Source organism: Salmo trutta, chromosome 9 (genome assembly GCF_901001165.1).
Source record: "Salmo trutta chromosome 9, fSalTru1.1, whole genome shotgun sequence".
Classification (NCBI taxonomy): domain Eukaryota; kingdom Metazoa; phylum Chordata; class Actinopteri; order Salmoniformes; family Salmonidae; genus Salmo; species Salmo trutta.
The window spans coordinates 29,290,040-29,306,880 of NC_042965.1; the positions used below are offsets into that span (position 1 = coordinate 29,290,040).

A 16,841-nucleotide genomic window follows, 5' to 3' on the forward strand; every position below is an offset into this window, starting at 1 on the left:
ATCAACTTAAATAGGACCTCCAATTAAAGACAAAGACAACCTGCTTTCTCTAATTGGAGGTCATGCCAAACAACACCAACATAGAAATGCAAAACTAGAAACTGAACATAGACATACAAAAACAGACAAACACCCCCTGTCATGCCCTGACCTACTCTACCATAGAAAATAACCACTCACTATGGTCAGGACGTGACATATATAGGGCAGCAGCCTCTAAGGTGCAGGGTTGCGTAACCAGGTGGAAGCCGGCTATTGATGGCTATTTAGCAATCTGATGGCCTTAAGAGAAGCTGTATTTACAGCCTCTAAATGCATAAAAAACATACTCCAAATGCGAAGCCACTGCACACATAAAAACATACTTTGCACAGAGTCTTCTTTACCTAACCTCGGGACACACAATTCAGTCCCATTCAAAATCCTATTTTTCCCTAACCCATAAAACTAACCCTTACCTTAACCCTAAAACTAACCCTAGATCCTAACCCTAACACTAGCTCTAACCTTAAGGATAAACCTCTTAGAATTAGCATTGTGGGGATTACTGGTCCCCCCAAGTATAGTTAAACACATCCCCCCACACACACATCCCCCCCCCCCCCACACACACACACACACACACACACACACACACACACACACACACACACACACACACACACACACACACGCTACATGGACCTTGGCCATAGCATAGCTGGGTCCCCTGCTGTTGCTGCATGGCTGAACAGTGTGTCAAGATTTCTGACGAGTGTGTGTTCTGGGAACAGCGTCTGTGTTGTCATCGGCCACTCTCTCACCATCTTTCTCTCTTTCCCTCTCTTCTATCACCCTCCAGCTGTCCTCCCTCTCTTTCTCTCTCCCTCTCCATTAGCCTCTCTCTTTCAGCACAGTACAGCCATACAACTGTCACCAGTTCATCTAGAGCGGAGTGAGGAGGAAAAACTCAAGCATGAAGCACTGTCAGAAATATCCTGTTTCTGGCATGGATTTGCACATCTAATTATTCTGAGTGACAAAGTACATAAACACATGGTCGGAGGATCTGGGGCTGGCTTGGCAAGTGATCTACTCTGCTTTTGGTTGGGTGGTGGAATAGGGATTTGAACATCTACTCTTTAAACAAAAGGGCCCACAATCTCTTGTGGTGGTGATGAGCGATGAATCAAGTCAGATGGAGGGATTTTAATTTGCTGTGCGTGTGTTCATGTACACTATATATACAAAAGTATGTGGACACCCCTTCAAATTGGTGGATTCGGCTATTTCAGCTGACAGGTTTATAAAATCGAGCACACAGCCTTGCTATCTCCATAGACAAACATTGGCAGTAGTATGGCCTTATTAAAGAGCTCAGTGACTTTCAACGTGGCACCGTCATAGTATGCCACCTTTCCAACAAGTATGTTTGTCAAATTTCTGCCCTGCTAGAGCTGCCCCGATCAACTGTAAGTGCTGTTATTGTGAAGTGGAAAGGTCTAGGAATAACAATGTCTCAGCAGCGAAGTGGTAGGCCACACATGCTCACAGAACGGGACCGCTGAAGTGCGTAAAAATTGTCTGTCCTCAGTTGCAACATTTATTACCGAGTTCCAAACTACCTCTGGAATCAACGTCAGCACAAGAACTGTTCGTCGGGAGCTTAATTTTATGGGTTTCCATGGCCAAGCAGCCGCACACAAGCCTAAAATCACCATGCGTAATGCCAAGCATCGGCTGGAGTGGTGTAAAGCTCGCCGCCGTTGAGCTCTGGAGCAGTGGAAACGCGTTCTCTGGAGTGATGAATCACACTTCACCATCTGGCAGTCCGACGGACAAATCTGGGTTTGTTAGATGCCAAGAGTACGTTACCTCCCCCAATGCATAGTGTCAACTGTAAAGTCTGGTGGAGGAGGAATAATGGTCTGGGGCTGTTTCTCACGGTTCAGGCTAGGCCCCTTAGTTCATGCGAAGGGAAATCTGAATGCTACAGCATACAATGACACTCTTGATGATTCTGTGATTCCAACTTTGAGGCAACAGTTTGGGCAGGGCCTTTTCCTGTTTCAGCATGACAACGCCCCTGTGCACAAAGCGAGGTCCATACAGAAATTGTTTGTGGAGATTGGTGTGGAAGAATTTGACTGGCCTGCACAGAGCCCTGACCTTAACCCCATCGGACACCTTTGGGATGAATTGGAACGCCGACTGCGAGCCAGGCCTATTCCCCCAACATCAGTACCTGACCTCACTAATGCTCATGGCTGAATGGAAGCAAGTCCCTGCAGCAATGTTCCAACATCTAGTGGAAAGCCTAAAGAAGAGTGGATGCTGTTATACGAGCAAAGAGGGGACCAACTCCGTATTAAATGAGATGTTTGACGAGACGGTGTCCACATACTTTTGGTTATATAGTGTATGTGTGTGTGTTTTCACACAGACGGACAGGTGTGTCGGTGTGTGTGTATTTGCCCAGAGAAAATAAGTGGGTCAGGCTGAGCGGAGCGACAGTCGACTGGTGTCCTTCATCGTTTTTTCTCCTCCTCCTCCTGGGCAGGCAGACAGTGCTGACAGGTGACTGATGGGGTGACACACACCTGTCAGTGCTTAGCCTCCCTGTGCTGACAGACATTGACGCCACCGCCACAGACAAGACAAACACACACATTGACAGGAACACTGCCAAACACACACACACACAGCCTTTGAACCAAATCAAATACAGCACAGTCTCTCTCTCTCTCTCTGTGTGTGTGTGTGTGTGTGTGTGTGTGTGTGTGTGTGTGTGTGTGTGTGTGTGTGTGTGTGTGTGAGTGTGTGTGTGCATGCGTGTGTGTGTGTACAGAACAAGTTGTCACAGTTTACAGAAGTTGAAATGTAGTCCTATTTGCATGTTGACTTAAACAAACCATGACTGTATAGAACTATACACTGAGTGTACAACACATTAAGGACACCTGCTCTTTCCATGACATAGACAGACCAGGTGAATCCAGGTGAAAGGTATGATCCCTTATCAATGTCACTTGTTAAATCCACTACAATCATAAAGGGGAGAAGACAGGTTAAAGAAGGTTTTTAAGGCTTGAGACAATTGAGACATGGATTGTGTATGTGTGGCATTCAGAGGGTGAATGGGCAAGACAAAAGATTTAAGTGCCTTTGAACAGGGTATGGTAGTACGTAGGTGCCAGGCTGCACCAGTTTGTCAAGAACTGCAATGCTGCTGGGTTTTTCACGATCAACAGTTTCCCGTGTGTATCAAGAATGGTCCACCACCCAAAGGACATCCAGCCAACCAGACACAACTGTGGGAAGCATTGGATTCAACATGGGAATCCCTGTGGAACACTTTTGGCACCTTGTAGAGTCCATGTCACAAAGAACTGACCCTGTTCTGAGGGCAAAAGGGGGAACTCAATATTAGGAAGGTGTCCTTAATGTTTTGTACACTCAGTGTAAATCAGTCAGGAATATAAAAGACAGTGTGACAATAAGAATTTCCATGAATTTCCATTACAAAATGTATAAAGATTTATAAAGACAAGATTTACGTAAACCAATTGATTGTGTTCTCTGTAGAATCATTAACCCTATGGTGTCCGAGGCAGAGGGAAGGTCCAGGGTGAAGGGGCGGTGTAGGGAAGGTCCAGGTTGGAGAGGTAGAGGGGCAGAGTAGGGAAGGTCCAGGTTGGAGGGGTAGAGGGGTGGGGCAGGGAAGGTCCAGGGTGGAGGGGCGGTGTAGGGAAGGTCCAGGGTGGAGGGGTAAAGGGGCAGTGTAGGGAAGGTCCAGGGTGGAGGGGCGGTGTAGGGAAGGTCCAGGGTGGAGGGGCGGTGTAGGGAAGGTCCAGGGTGGAGGGGTAAAGGGGCAGTGTAAGGAAGGTCCAGGGTGGAGGGGTCGAGAGGTGGGGTAGGAGAAGGTTCATAGGCGGTGACTGGGGGTCTTGGCTCTCCTCTGGGTGAGCTGGTGACTCTGGTGGAAGGGTGCGGAGCAGAAGACCTGGTCTGGGGGAGCAGGTGACTCTGGTGGAAGGGTACGGAGCAGAAGACCTGGTCTGGGGGAGTAGGTGACTCTGGTGGAAGGGTACGGAGCAGAAGACCTGGTCTGGGGGAGCAGGTGACTCTGGTGGAAGGGTACGGAGCAGAAGACCTGGTCTGGGGGAGGAGGTGACTCTGGTGGAAGGGTACGGAGCAGAAGACCTGGTCTGGGGGAGTAGGTGACTCTGGTGGAAGGGTACGGAGCAGAAGACCTGGTCTGGGGGAGTAGGTGACTCTGGTGGAAGGGTACGGAGCAGAAGACCTGGTCTGGGGGAGCAGGTGACTCTGGTGGAAGGGTACGGAGCAGAAGACCTGGTCTGGGGGAGGAGGTGACTGTGGTGGAAGGGTACGGAGCAGAAGACCTGGTCTGGGGGAGGAGGTGACTCTGGTGGAAGGGTACGGAGCAGAAGACCTGGTCTGGGGGAGCAGGTGACTCTGGTGGAAGGGTACGGAGCAGAAGACCTGGTCTGGGGGAGGAGGTGACTCTGGTGGAAGGGTGCGGAGCAGAAGACCTGGTCTGGGGGAGCTGGTGACTCTGGTGGAAGGGTACGGAGCAGAAGACCTGTTCTGGGTGAGCAGGTGACTCTGGTGGAAGGGTGCGGAGCAGAAGACCTGTTCTGGGTGAGCAGGTGACTCTGGTGGAAGGGTACGGAGCAGAAGACCTGGTCTGGGGGAGGAGGTGACTGTGGTGGAAGGGTACGGAGCAGAAGACCTGGTCTGGGGGAGCAGGTGACTGTGGTGGAAGGGTACGGAGCAGAAGACCTGGTCTGGGGGAGCAGGTGACTCTGGTGGAAGGGTGCGGAGCAGAAGACCTGGTCTGGGGGAGCAGGTGACTGTGGTGGAAGGGTACGGAGCAGAAGACCTGGTCTGGGGGAGCAGGTGACTCTGGTGGAAGGGTGCGGAGCAGAAGACCTGGTCTGGGGGAGTAGGTGACTCTGGTGGAAGGGTACGGAGCAGAAGACCTGGTCTGGGGGAGGAGGTGACTCTGGTGGAAGGGTACGGAGCAGAAGACCTGGTCTGGGGGAGGAGGTGACTCTGGTGGAAGGGTACGGAGCAGAAGACCTGGTCTGGGGGAGCAGGTGACTCTGGTGGAAGGGTACGGAGCAGAAGACCTGGTCTGGGGGAGCTGGTGACTCTGGTGGAAGGGTACGGAGCAGAAGACCTGGTCTGGGGGAGGAGGTGACTCTGGTGGAAGGGTACGGAGCAGAAGACCTGGTCTGGGGGAGTAGGTGACTCTGGTGGAAGGGTACGGAGCAGAAGACCTGGTCTGGGGGAGCAGGTGACTGTGGTGGAAGGGTACGGAGCAGAAGACCTGGTCTGGGGGAGCAGGTGACTCTGGTGGAAGGGTACGGAGCAGAAGACCTGGTCTGGGGGAGCAGGTGACTGTGGTGGAAGGGTACGGAGCAGAAGACCTGGTCTGGGGGAGCAGGTGACTCTGGTGGAAGGGTACGGAGCAGAAGACCTGGTCTGGGGGAGCTGGTGACTCTGGTGGAAAGGTACGGAGCAGAAAACCTGGTCTGGGGGAGTAGGTGACTCTGGTGGAAGGGTACGGAGCAGAAGACCTGGTCTGGGGGAGCAGGTGACTGTGGTGGAAGGGTACGGAGCAGAAGACCTGGTCTGGGGGAGCAGGTGACTCTGGTGGAAGGGTACGGAGCAGAAGACCTGGTCTGGGGGAGCAGGTGACTCTGGTGGAAGGGTACGGAGCAGAAGACCTGGTCTGGGGGAGCAGGTGACTCTGGTGGAAGGGTACGGAGCAGAAGACCTGGTCTGGGGGAGCGATGGGAGCTCATTTGACAGGTTGGTGATCACAAACCTGTAGGAGTGGGGATGATTTGAGGTGATTAAAAACTGAAAGTAGTTGACAATAAAGTATTCTATTTCAGGGGTTTTTAAACTGGCATCCGGGGCCACGGGTTCCACACATTTATTTATTTTATAACATTTTTATTGGGGATTTTTATATAGAAGAAAAAAATTCTGAATAGCGCTAGCTGCAACAGAATACCATTGTGGATACTATTTTGATGTCTCTGCGTCCAGTATGAAGGAAGTTAGAGGTAGTTTCCCGAGCCAATGCTAACTACTGTTAGAACAAAGACTGGAAGTCTACAGGAACAGTTACTGTAGCATGCTAGCTGTTCCTGTTTGTGCGACTCTGGGGAGGTAGATAAATGGCTTCATTGCCAAAATGTTTTGGGAGGGCCATCTAATTTTTGTGATGGTAAAACAGTTTTAGTGTCAACTTAAACAACCAAAACCAGATAGAAAACATGCAGAAAAGATATTGAACTATATATATATATATTTAAAAATAACACCATCTTTGAGAACTAACAATAAAATAAAAGCTAGATAGTCAGGGATTATTTATTTTTTTTGAATGTACGGGCATTCAGGGCACATACCCATGGATATTGTTCTAATGTTTGAGCAGAGGAACACAGCATTAGCCATGGATGTTGTTCTAATGTTTGAGCAGAAGAACACAGCATTAGCCATGGATGTTGTTCTAATGTTTGAGCAGAGGAACACAGCATTAGCCATGGATGTTGTTCTAAAGTTTGAGCAGAGGAACACAGCATTAGCCATGGATGTTGTTCTAATGTTTGAGCAGAAGAACACAGCATTAGCCATGGATGTTGTTCTAATGTTTGAGCAGAAGAACACAGCATTAGCCATGTATGTTGTTCTAATGTTTGAGCAGAAGAACACAGCATTAGCCATGGATGTTGTTCTAATGTTTGAGCAGAAGAACACAGCATTAGCCATAGCAAATGCATAACATTGCAAGAAATTAGCTTTAACAGTGCAAAATTGTATCTTAGCGCCATGCCTAACTGTGTAGAATTGCAGAAAATGTGTTTTACAACAGCAGAATATGCTCTACCCTGCCAAGATACCTTTCGAGCTAATGGACTATGTTAGAGTTTACACTACCTCTTCCAATGAACTGTATGGAGGTCTATCAAATCTATTAATTTTAAAATGTTGATTACTTTTACTTGCCATTATCATTCACCTGATGATAAGACAAGACGTGATTTTATTTGATTTCGCTAACATATAATGGGGGTCTCTGGGCAAGAAAAGTTTGAAAACTCCTGTTCTAATCTATTCAGAATACATTTGATGAGCGAGAGGGTGAGAGAAGAGATAAGCATGCCGAGAGAAATGAGGATTTAAACTGGTACAGTAAGTCCGTGCGGACAGCAGAGGGAAGAGCAGCAGAGCATGGGTAGTGTACCTCTTCATGGAGGGGTTAGGAGGGTCCAGCAGGCGATACAGTCCAAAACACAGGATCTCCAACGAGTCCAGAGCCTGCCAGAACAAGTCCTTGAAGTCCTCACACTGCATAGGATAGAAAATCATTAGAGCGTCTGGGTGTGTGTGTGTCCATATACAGTAGGTGTGTCTGTGTCCATATAGGTGTATGTCTGTGTGTGTTAGTAGTAGAAACTCTCACAGCAAGGCTGCAGAGGGGCTCATCCTGTAGTGCTAGCTATGCCAGTTTGGAGTGTTGGCGCAGCGCCCACATCTTCAGGGACATATCTCCTCCTCGCAGCTGGTTGTCGTCTCACAGCTAGGCCTCCAATAAGGGGGTGTTGCACCCGTGACCAGCGTACAGATAAGACCAGGCACATTGGCATTGAAGTATGTCTATACACCACAACATAGACAACAGACAGACAACCACCCAGATGTAAGGTTAGGTCAGTTTATGTTTGATTAGGTTAGGCATTGGTTAGGATAGCTAACCATCAGTTTGCAGTGACACTGTGTTTTCTACTAGCGGCCAATAACTAGTGACAACTTTACAAAAGTTAGTTGACTGGTTAGCTAGCTATTTTGCGGAGGCTATCAATCGTCCACCATCTTTAGTGCTCCAGATACATGAGCTTATAGCATTGAGTAGAGAAGAAGTACAACAGTACTGTTATCATGCTTCCCAAGCGTAAAATAATACTTTTAAGCCATGAACTATAGCATAAGTATAAGCAACAATGCAGTACTGATTTACTATTTAAGGAATACCAGGTAATGTCATTGTAAACATTGTGTGATGGCCAGACAGTTTATTAACATTAGGTTAGATCCAGTCTTGTGATGTCCTGTGTACGCACAGCTGCTATGAGAGAGTCGAGCAGGTCGACCGAGAAGACGGAACCTACAGAGAAGGCCCGGGTCAGGCTGAAGAGGTCCTCATGGCTGTCCACCTCGTTCACATAGCACACATTAGAGCTGTTCACTGCATGGGAGAGAGGGAATAGTTAGTAGTCTATATACAGTACATACCAGTGGTGGTTGGTGCCGTTTAAGATGAGGGAGGACAATAATTTTTGGGATGAGCATGGCGTTATTTCTATTACAGCATTTAAAAAAATATGTATTTCTCCTTTATTTAACCAGGTAGGCCAGTTGAAAACAAGTTCTCATTTACAACCTCGACCTGGCCAAGATAAAGCAATGCAGTGCGACACAAACAACACAGAGTTACACATGGAATAAACAAACGTACAGTCAATAACAGAATAGAACAGTCTATATACAGTGTGTTTATAGCATATTGGATGACTGTGATTCATATTCCATTCACCCAGCTCAATGTAACATCTATAGGTTTAGGCTACTACATGATATGTACATTTTCCCTATACCCTTCCTGAGGTTGCTACAACCTAGCCTATGATTGAAAGTTTACAACGTAGGTGCACAGGTCAAGAGACATTTCTGTAATCAAGATGACAGACATTGACACGTTCAATAGGGCCTTGTACGCTCTTGCCTGCATCTAGCTGATCTAGGGTGTAATCTTTAGTCCAACAGTTGCAAACGAGAGTTGGACAAATTCAGATATTCCCCGTTTCGATCTGTTTGCTTCCGTTTAATAAACGTTTTTCCCAACAGAATCGACAGAATCAATACACCCCTGATCGCACGCAAACACAGTTCACTTTCAAAGCAGCCACATACAAACAGCATGATCTCTTTGATCGTTGTATAATTCCTTCTCGCATCTACACTCTCTCCTCCTCTCACCCTTTCCCTTCACTTATGGACTTCAGTGTTAGCTAGCTGTAGCTTATGCTTTCAGTACTAGATTCATTCTCTGATTCTTTGATTGGGTGGACAACATGTCAATTCATGCTGCAAGAGCTCTGATAGGTTGTAGGACATTTTCCAGAAGTTGTCATGAATACTGTGTAATTCTATTGAAGGGGGTGAGAACCACAAGCCTCCTTGGTCTTGTATTGGAGTTAATGTACCCAGAGGAGGATGGAAACTAGCTGTCCTCTGGCTACACCATGGTGCTACCCTACAGAGTGCTGTTGAGACTACTGTAGACCATTGCAAAACAGGGTGCTTTAATCAATTATTTGGTGACATGAATATATTTATTATAGTTTAATCTAATAAGGTAAACTTTTTTAATGTTTCACTATTTTTATTTTTATGAAATTCACTGACGATGGTCCTCCCCTTCCTCCACTGAGGAGCCTCCACTGGTACATACAGTCAGTATAGAGGTCAGTTAAAGATTCCATTGGTAAAAACATTTTGTTAAACAGGGATGGCTGTCCACCTAAAACTACATGGGTTTTACTGGACTATATTGAATTCTTTAGGGCCAGAAGTTTTTTACTGACCATGTGACTTAACCATGAATTTCTGAAAGAAACTCCTGTCACTGTTTTGAAGTAGCACGGCGCTAGGAAGTGAAGTTGTCGCAATACCCAGCTCCACCAGCAGAGGGACCGTGGTGCCGGTGCTGTGAGCAGGGGTGATCTCCACCTTCTCAGGTATCATAGCAATTTAGGAGGAGTCTGCAAAGCACAAAGCATAAAACACCGTTACAATGGTGCACACTGAAAACTACAACTATGTAAACTATACAAACAAACTATATCTTCTTCTTCTATACAATGATGATCTACAAATTGTTACACATTCAAAGGAATGGGATCCGCAAACGCATTTGTATAACACGATTTGTGATCTATAACACTGAGTTTTGTGTCACTAATCATGTCAACATCTTGGGTATTAGTGTATAACTGTGACATTATGCACTAATGTCTCAAACAAAGAATAACAACATCAACACACACGTCCCCTCTCATCGTACAGACTGTCATTGATAGGCAGCCCAGACGGGTCGGTCCAGTTGCTGTGTGTCTCCAGTGAGAAAGCATGCCTTAATTATGGATTAATTGTGTCATTAGCACATTTCTGCTGTTGGCGGCACATTGATCCTGTCAAGGTTAATTACTGGAACATGTTTATTTTCTGACAGCCTCAGCAGCAGGCTGTCGGCGCAAACACCGGCGTTCACACACACGTCATTTCCTCAAACACACACACAAAAAACGTTTGCCTACACACATGCTGGCATCATACACACACGCAGGCATTCATACACACACACTCCATTCGCTCACAATTCCCAGGGCACCTCTGCTGAGTCTTCAGGACTTTCCTTGTCTCTCTCATCACCTGTCTGTCTGTCTGTCTGTCTGTCTGTCTGTCTGTCTGTCTGTCTGTCTGTCTGTCTGTCTGTCTGTCTGTCTGTCTGTCTGTCTGTCTGTCTGTCTGTCTGTCTGTCTGTCTGTCTGTCTGTCTGTCGGGGGGAGAGGGACGGGACGGGACGGGGGGGACGGGACGGGACGGGGTAGATTTAAGATCTATTGTAGGGTATTCCAACATGTCCAGAGACTCACAGGCAGGAAGTAGATGTTGGGGAACTATTGTATGTTCGGCCACTCCCTTCTGAAGTAATGTGGGTCTCTCAGGAAGACCACAGTCTTTAGCTCTGGGGCCGTCAGGCTGCTGGCCCTCAGAGGCATCGTGTAGTCCGCCAGACCCAGCAAGCTGGAGCCCCCGTCCCCAAACACACACACCACTACGTGGTCCTGCAGCGCCAGGGTACTCGCACTCTGTCTGGTCTGAGGAGAGGACACACACACACACACACACACACACACACACACACACACACACACACACACACACACACACACACACACACACACACATAGACCCACACACACACATAGACACACACACACGCACACATGCACGCACACGCACACACACACACATAGACATATAGACACACACACACATGACTGATGATGTGTATTATGTTATTATTAAATGTATGTTTAATATCTGGCTAAGGAAGTTCTAGCTGGCTAGATTCTAGTAAGTGCTAGTAAGTGCTAGTGCTAGTGTTTCAGAAAGTGAGTGTGTGTCGACAGTAATTGCCTCGATGTCCCAGTCTTACCAGAGAGATGTCCTGCAGGGGAACAGGGGAGCACCAGTGGAACAGGCCTGTAGAGTCCAGCCCCACCTCCTGCTGCTGCTGCCTCACACACTCCCTCTCTCGAAGAGTCTCTCCCTCTGGGCTACAGCAGAGAGAAAACACACACAAGCCTCGGAAAGTGTGGGGAAGAGAGGGTTGAGGGAGAGAGAACATGGGAGGCACACACACACTGTCCAACCACTGTGGATGTCAAGAGCACAAGAGGAAGAGGAAATGTATTCACTACGGTAGTGAAATCACAGATCACAGAGACAGAAAGGGTGGGGAGACAGGATAGAGAGGGAGAGAGATAAAGAGACTGAGACAGGAGTGTGTGTGTGAGAGAGAGAGAGAGAGAGAGAGAGAGAGAGAGAGAGAGAGAGAGCAGGGTACTTTGATTTATTTCAGCTGTAATCTGCTCACTAACTCATCTCCTGACAGCTCTCTCTCCTCTCTCTCTCTGGGGAGCTGGCCCATTTATCAGCCTGTCGATCACAGCCTGCTATTCTACTGTGCTCAGCTGTCCAGGACCTTACTGCCTGCCTGCACTAGGCAGCCTCTACTAATAACAGGATACACTGATATTACACACACTAGGGGTGTTTGTGTGTGTGTGTGTGTGTGTGTGTGTGTGTGTGTGTGTGTGTGTGTGTGTGTGTGTGTGTGTGTGTGTGTGTGTGTGTGTGTGTGTGTGTGTGTGTGTGTGTGTGTAAATATATCATAGTAAGTGGTAAATAAAGTATTTGTCTCAGCATGTTCAAAACGAACCTATTCCTGTTTAGAAGGGTGTGATTTCTTACCCGAAGGGCAGAACTCCCAGTGATGGCCGTCTGAAGCCTAGACTCAAGAGATGTGAGATGAGACTGATGGGAGGCACGCACACACACACACACACACACACACACACACACACACACACACACACACACACACAGAGAGAGAGATGAGAAACACACAGGTGAGAGACAGTCTTGCAGGTCAGAAACACTCATGGGTAACAGACAGGCTCATATGAGATAGAGGGATGATGGTGACAGACAGCCATTCTGAGTGTCTCTGCCCTGTGTGAGTGGTGTAATGAGGCGAACAGGACAGACAGAGGGACTAGGTGCTCAACTGCCTCGAGGACAAGCCTGACTTTTCAGCACAATGGAGAAACATGTGGGATGAGGACCCCACCTAGAGGAGGAATTGGAGGCTTCACCCTCTCTGCACCTCTCAAGACTCTTGTCTCTGTTGCTTTGCTTCTTGTGAAAATGAGGTTAGTACTGAAAAGGCTTGTTTGGGTCACTGCTCAGTGCACCTGCAGGGTCGCATCCTGGACAAATTCTTGATGTCACTGTGACACACAGCCTAGTGGTTAGAGTGTTGGACTAGTAACTGAAAGGTTGCAAGTTCAAATCCCTGAGCTGACAAGGTACAAATCTGTTGTTCTGCCCCTGAACAAGGCAGTTAACCCACTGTTCCTAGGCCGTCATTGAAAATAAGAATTTGTTCTTAACTGACTTGCCTAGTTAAATAAAGGTAAAAACATACTTGCCCTGAACAAACACAAAAGTTACTACCATGAATACTCCCATACATACAGATAACTTTGAGTCAAGGCTCTAGCTAATGAGCTAATATTAGAGTGGTAGAGTTACAGCACTGTTAAACAACAGGTGGTACTGTACCTTCTGGCATTGCTGGCTATGATGAAACCCAGAGTCCACAGCTTTATTTTGATGTGGCTGGGAGGATTCACCAACACATTGACAAACAACAAAACAACTTTAACAGGCGTGCAGCAGCCCTCCACAAACCACAGTCAATGTGTCAAATAATGAAATAAGCATTATAAATCTGTCTACTACGCTGCTGCTACTACCGCCACTACTATTGTTAATACTACTACTAGTAGTAGTTGCTTACCTGAATTATTTGTCTCCACTCTGATACTCAATCCTAGTCAACAACAACCTCAGCTTCAGGAAACACAGCCTGACACAGACAGACAGACAGACAGACAGACAGACAGACAGACAGACAGACAGACAAACAGACACAGAGACAGACAGACACAGAGACAGACAGACACAGACAGAGAGAGTAGGTCAGTTAGGCTATTTGATTAGATTCTATGTCTCTGTATAGCTATGTCTCCACACTAGCGTACAGACAGACCGACTTGCTGGCCTGAGCGAAGTACATCCCTATGAAGGAGGTGGACAGGTGCTCTGTGAATATCTCATTGTAGAGGCCCTCTCTGTACAGATTCTGCCAGCTGTCTCCATTCTGCTGTAAAGCACAATGGCAACAGAGATTCAATGGGCAGTACTTGCCTATGCCCTTATTTGGGCTCTGACCAAAGGTAGCACACTGTGTCAGAGTCTTGTATAGCAGTTTATTTAACTAGGCAAGTCAGTTAAGAACAAATTCATATTCACAATGATAGCCTAGCTCGGCCAAAACCGGACGTTGCTGGGCCAACTGTGTGCCGCCCTATGGGACTCCCAATCACGGCCAGATGTGATTCAGCCTGGATTCAAACCAGGGACTGAACTGACGCCTCTTGCACTGAGATCAGTGCCTTAGACCGCTGCGCCTTAGACCGCTGCGCCACACGAGAACCCTGTCATACTGCCTGGTGACAGGGGGTGGAGCCCTGTCTAGGCCACTATAATTTCTATATCCCCCTGTGCTGTCCCTTTCTGCTTTAAAAAATACATTCAAATACTTAGGGGATCAAAATTACGATGTTTACAATTATTTTCTTGAATGGCAAATAATGTATGTGGCATTTTGAAGTCACTTTTATTGTAAATAAGAATTGAACGTTTCTAAACAGTTCCACATGGATGTGGATGCTACCATGATTACAGATAACCCTGAATGAATCGTGAATAATGATCAGTGAGAAAGTTAGACGCACAAATATCATACCCACCCAAAAATGCAAACCGCCACTGTTATTGTAATGGTGAGAGGTTAGCATGTTTTGGGGGTATGATACACTACATGACCAAAAGTATGTGGCTGGACACCTGCTCGTCGAACATCTCATTCCAAAATCATGGGCATTAATATGGAGTTGGTCCCCCCTTTGCTGCTAAAACAGCCTCCACTCTTCTGGGAAGGCTTTCCATTCGATGTTGGAGCATTGCTGCAGGGACTTGCTTCCATTCAAGCCATTCATCACTCCAGAGAACGCGTTTCCACTGCTCCAGAGTCCAATGGCGGCGAGCTTTACACCAATCCACCCAACACTTGGCGTTGCGCATGGTGATCTTAGGCTTTTGTGCGGCTGCTGGGCCATGGAAACCCCTTTCATGAAGCTCCCAATTAACAATTATTGTGCTCACATTGCTTCCAGAGGCAGTTTGGAACTCGGTAGTGAGTGTTGCAACCGAGGACAGATGATTTTTACGCGCTACGCACTTCAGCACTCGGCGGTCCCATTCGGTGAGCTTGTGTGGCCTACCACTTTGCGGCTGAGCCGTTGTTGCTCCTGGACGTTTCCACTTCACAATAACAGCACTTACAGTTGACCGGGGCAGCTCTAGCATGGCAGAAATTTTACAAACAGATTTGTTGGAAAGGTGGCATCCAATGACGGTGCTACGTTGAAAGTCACTGAGCTCTTCAGTAAGGCCATTCAACTGCCAATGTTTATCTATGGAGATTTCTTGGCTGTGTGCTCGATTTTATATACCTGTCAGCAACGGGTGTGGCTGAAATAGCTGAATCCACTAATTTCAAGGGGTGTCCACATAATTTTGTCTATATAGTGTATTTGTGTGTCTGTAATTTTCTCACTCATCGTTATTCATGATTCATTCAGGATTATCCATAATCATGGTAGCATCCACATTAATGTAGAAGTTTAGAAATATATGCTTTTCTTATTTACAATAAAAGTGACTTCAAAATTGCATAATACATTATTTACCATTCATTTCAATTGCACACAAAATAATCTGAAACAAAAACAAAACAAACAGCAGATGCATTTATAAATTGATAGTCACAAGCTTCATGTAGTCATTGTGTGCTATGAATATGGGACCAAATACTTAAATCTTTACTACTTTAATGCACATAAGTGAATTTGTCCTAATACTTTAGCTCCCCTAAAATGGGGGGACTATGTACAAAAAGTGCTGTAATTTCTAAACGGTTCACCCGATATGGATGAAAATACCCTCAAATTAAAGCTGAAAGTCTGCACTTTAATCTCATAGTCATGGTTGGATTTCAAATCCAAACTTTTGGAGTATAGTGCCAAAAGAAGAAAACATGCTTCATTGCCCCAATAATTACAGAGGGCTCTATACATGATCTGAACAGTACCGACCCAAAATCAAACCTTGTGGAACACCACGTGAAATATATTTTTTCTGAGTTATGTTCACCAATGGTGACCAAAAAACTCTTGACCGCTTAAATAGGTCGTAAACCAATTTAGAACTGGACCAGAGAGCCCAACCCACCTCCTCAGTCTGTCCAGAAGGACATCATGGTCAACAGTGTTGAATGCAGCACTTAAATCTAAGAGTACAAGGACAGAGAGCTTTTTGGTATCTGTGTTGGCTCTAAGATCATTTACCACTTTAACTGTGCTGTGGTGGGCACGAAAACAAGATTGGAATTTTTCAAAAACACAGTTGGCACTTAAAAAAATGATTATCTTTTAGCTGTTTGAAAACCAATTTCTCCAGAATTCTGCTTAAGAATTGAAGGTTGGAGATTGGCCGAAAATTGCTAAGAGCTGAAGAATCTACAGTAGATTGCTTTTCTTCAGAAGGGGTTTCACCATAGCAGTTTTTAGTACAGTGTGGAAAGTGCCTGTGAACAGGGAGTGATTAACAATAGCTTGAATTTCGTCAGATATGCAATTAAAACCGTTTTTAAGAAGGTGGTGGGGATAGCATCGAGAAGGCAGGCAGAAGGCTTAAGATGTGATATCACATTCGTGAGCATGTCTGTGTCAACCAGGGAAAACGCTCGATAAGAGCACTCTCTCAATTATTCTGATAATTAATTATCAAGTTAGAAAAATGAGCCCGTCTGGCATGTCTAATTGCCTTGTTATAGAGTTGAAGTCGGAAGTTTACATGCACCTTAGCCAAATACATTTAAACTCAGTCTTTCACAATTCCTGAGATTTAATCCCAGTAAAAAATCCCTGTTTTAAGGACAACAAAGTCAAGGTATGGCCATCACAAAGCCCTGACCTCAATCCTATAGAAAATTTGTGGTCAGAACTGAAAAAGCGTGTGCGAGCAAGGAGGCCTACAAACCTGCCTCAGTTTCAACAGCACTGTCAGGAGGAATGGGCCAAAATTCACCCAACTTATTGTGGGAAGCTTGTGGAAGGCTACCCAAAATGTTTGACCCAAGTTAAACAATTTAAAGGCAATGCTACCAAATACTAATTGAGTGTATGCAAACTTCTGACCCACTGGGAATGTGATGAAAGAAATAAAAGCTGAAAGAAATTATTCTCTCTACTATAATAGTGACATTTCACATTCTTAAAATA

The 16,841-nt window shown here is 46.2% G+C and overlaps 1 protein-coding gene and 1 long non-coding RNA gene across 4 annotated transcripts; both read right to left on the bottom strand.

The window, feature by feature from the left end:
- Positions 1–3,387: 3,387 nt before the first annotated feature.
- On the bottom strand, positions 3,388–7,617 carry LOC115200363 (extensin-like). Of its 3 annotated transcripts, XM_029763375.1 has the most exons (4): positions 7,484–7,617; positions 7,265–7,368; positions 5,783–5,833; positions 3,388–5,732 (listed from the first exon to the last, which is right to left on the bottom strand). In XM_029763375.1, the coding sequence occupies exons 3-4, from the start codon at positions 5,808–5,810 to the stop codon at positions 3,499–3,501; spliced, it is 2,262 nt and encodes a 753-aa protein (XP_029619235.1). In that variant the 5' UTR covers positions 5,811–5,833; positions 7,265–7,368; positions 7,484–7,617; the 3' UTR covers positions 3,388–3,498. The 3 variants fall into 3 exon arrangements, with proteins under 3 accessions (XP_029619235.1, XP_029619234.1, XP_029619236.1); XM_029763376.1 differs by lacking the exon at positions 7,484–7,617 and having other exon boundaries at positions 3,813–5,732; positions 7,265–7,471; XM_029763374.1 differs by lacking the exon at positions 7,484–7,617 and having other exon boundaries at positions 3,388–5,833; positions 7,265–7,471.
- Positions 7,618–7,721: 104 nt separating this feature from the next.
- On the bottom strand, positions 7,722–11,606 carry LOC115200364 (uncharacterized). Its single transcript, XR_003879509.1, has 4 exons — positions 11,303–11,606; positions 10,737–10,961; positions 9,666–9,842; positions 7,722–8,266 (listed from the first exon to the last, which is right to left on the bottom strand). It is a non-coding gene; the product is annotated as an uncharacterized LOC115200364 (long non-coding RNA).
- Positions 11,607–16,841: the final 5,235 nt, after the last annotated feature.

Bases quoted from the DNA above. Each gene is read 5' to 3' on its own strand.
- LOC115200363 (XM_029763374.1), bottom strand. From the start codon at position 7,389: ATGATTTTCTATCCTATGCAGTGTGAGGACTTCAAGGACTTGTTCTGG. The intron at 5,834-7,264 runs GTACACTACCCA...CCACTCCTACAG, and splicing joins CCTAACCCCTCCATGAAGAG to GTTTGTGATCACCAACCTGT.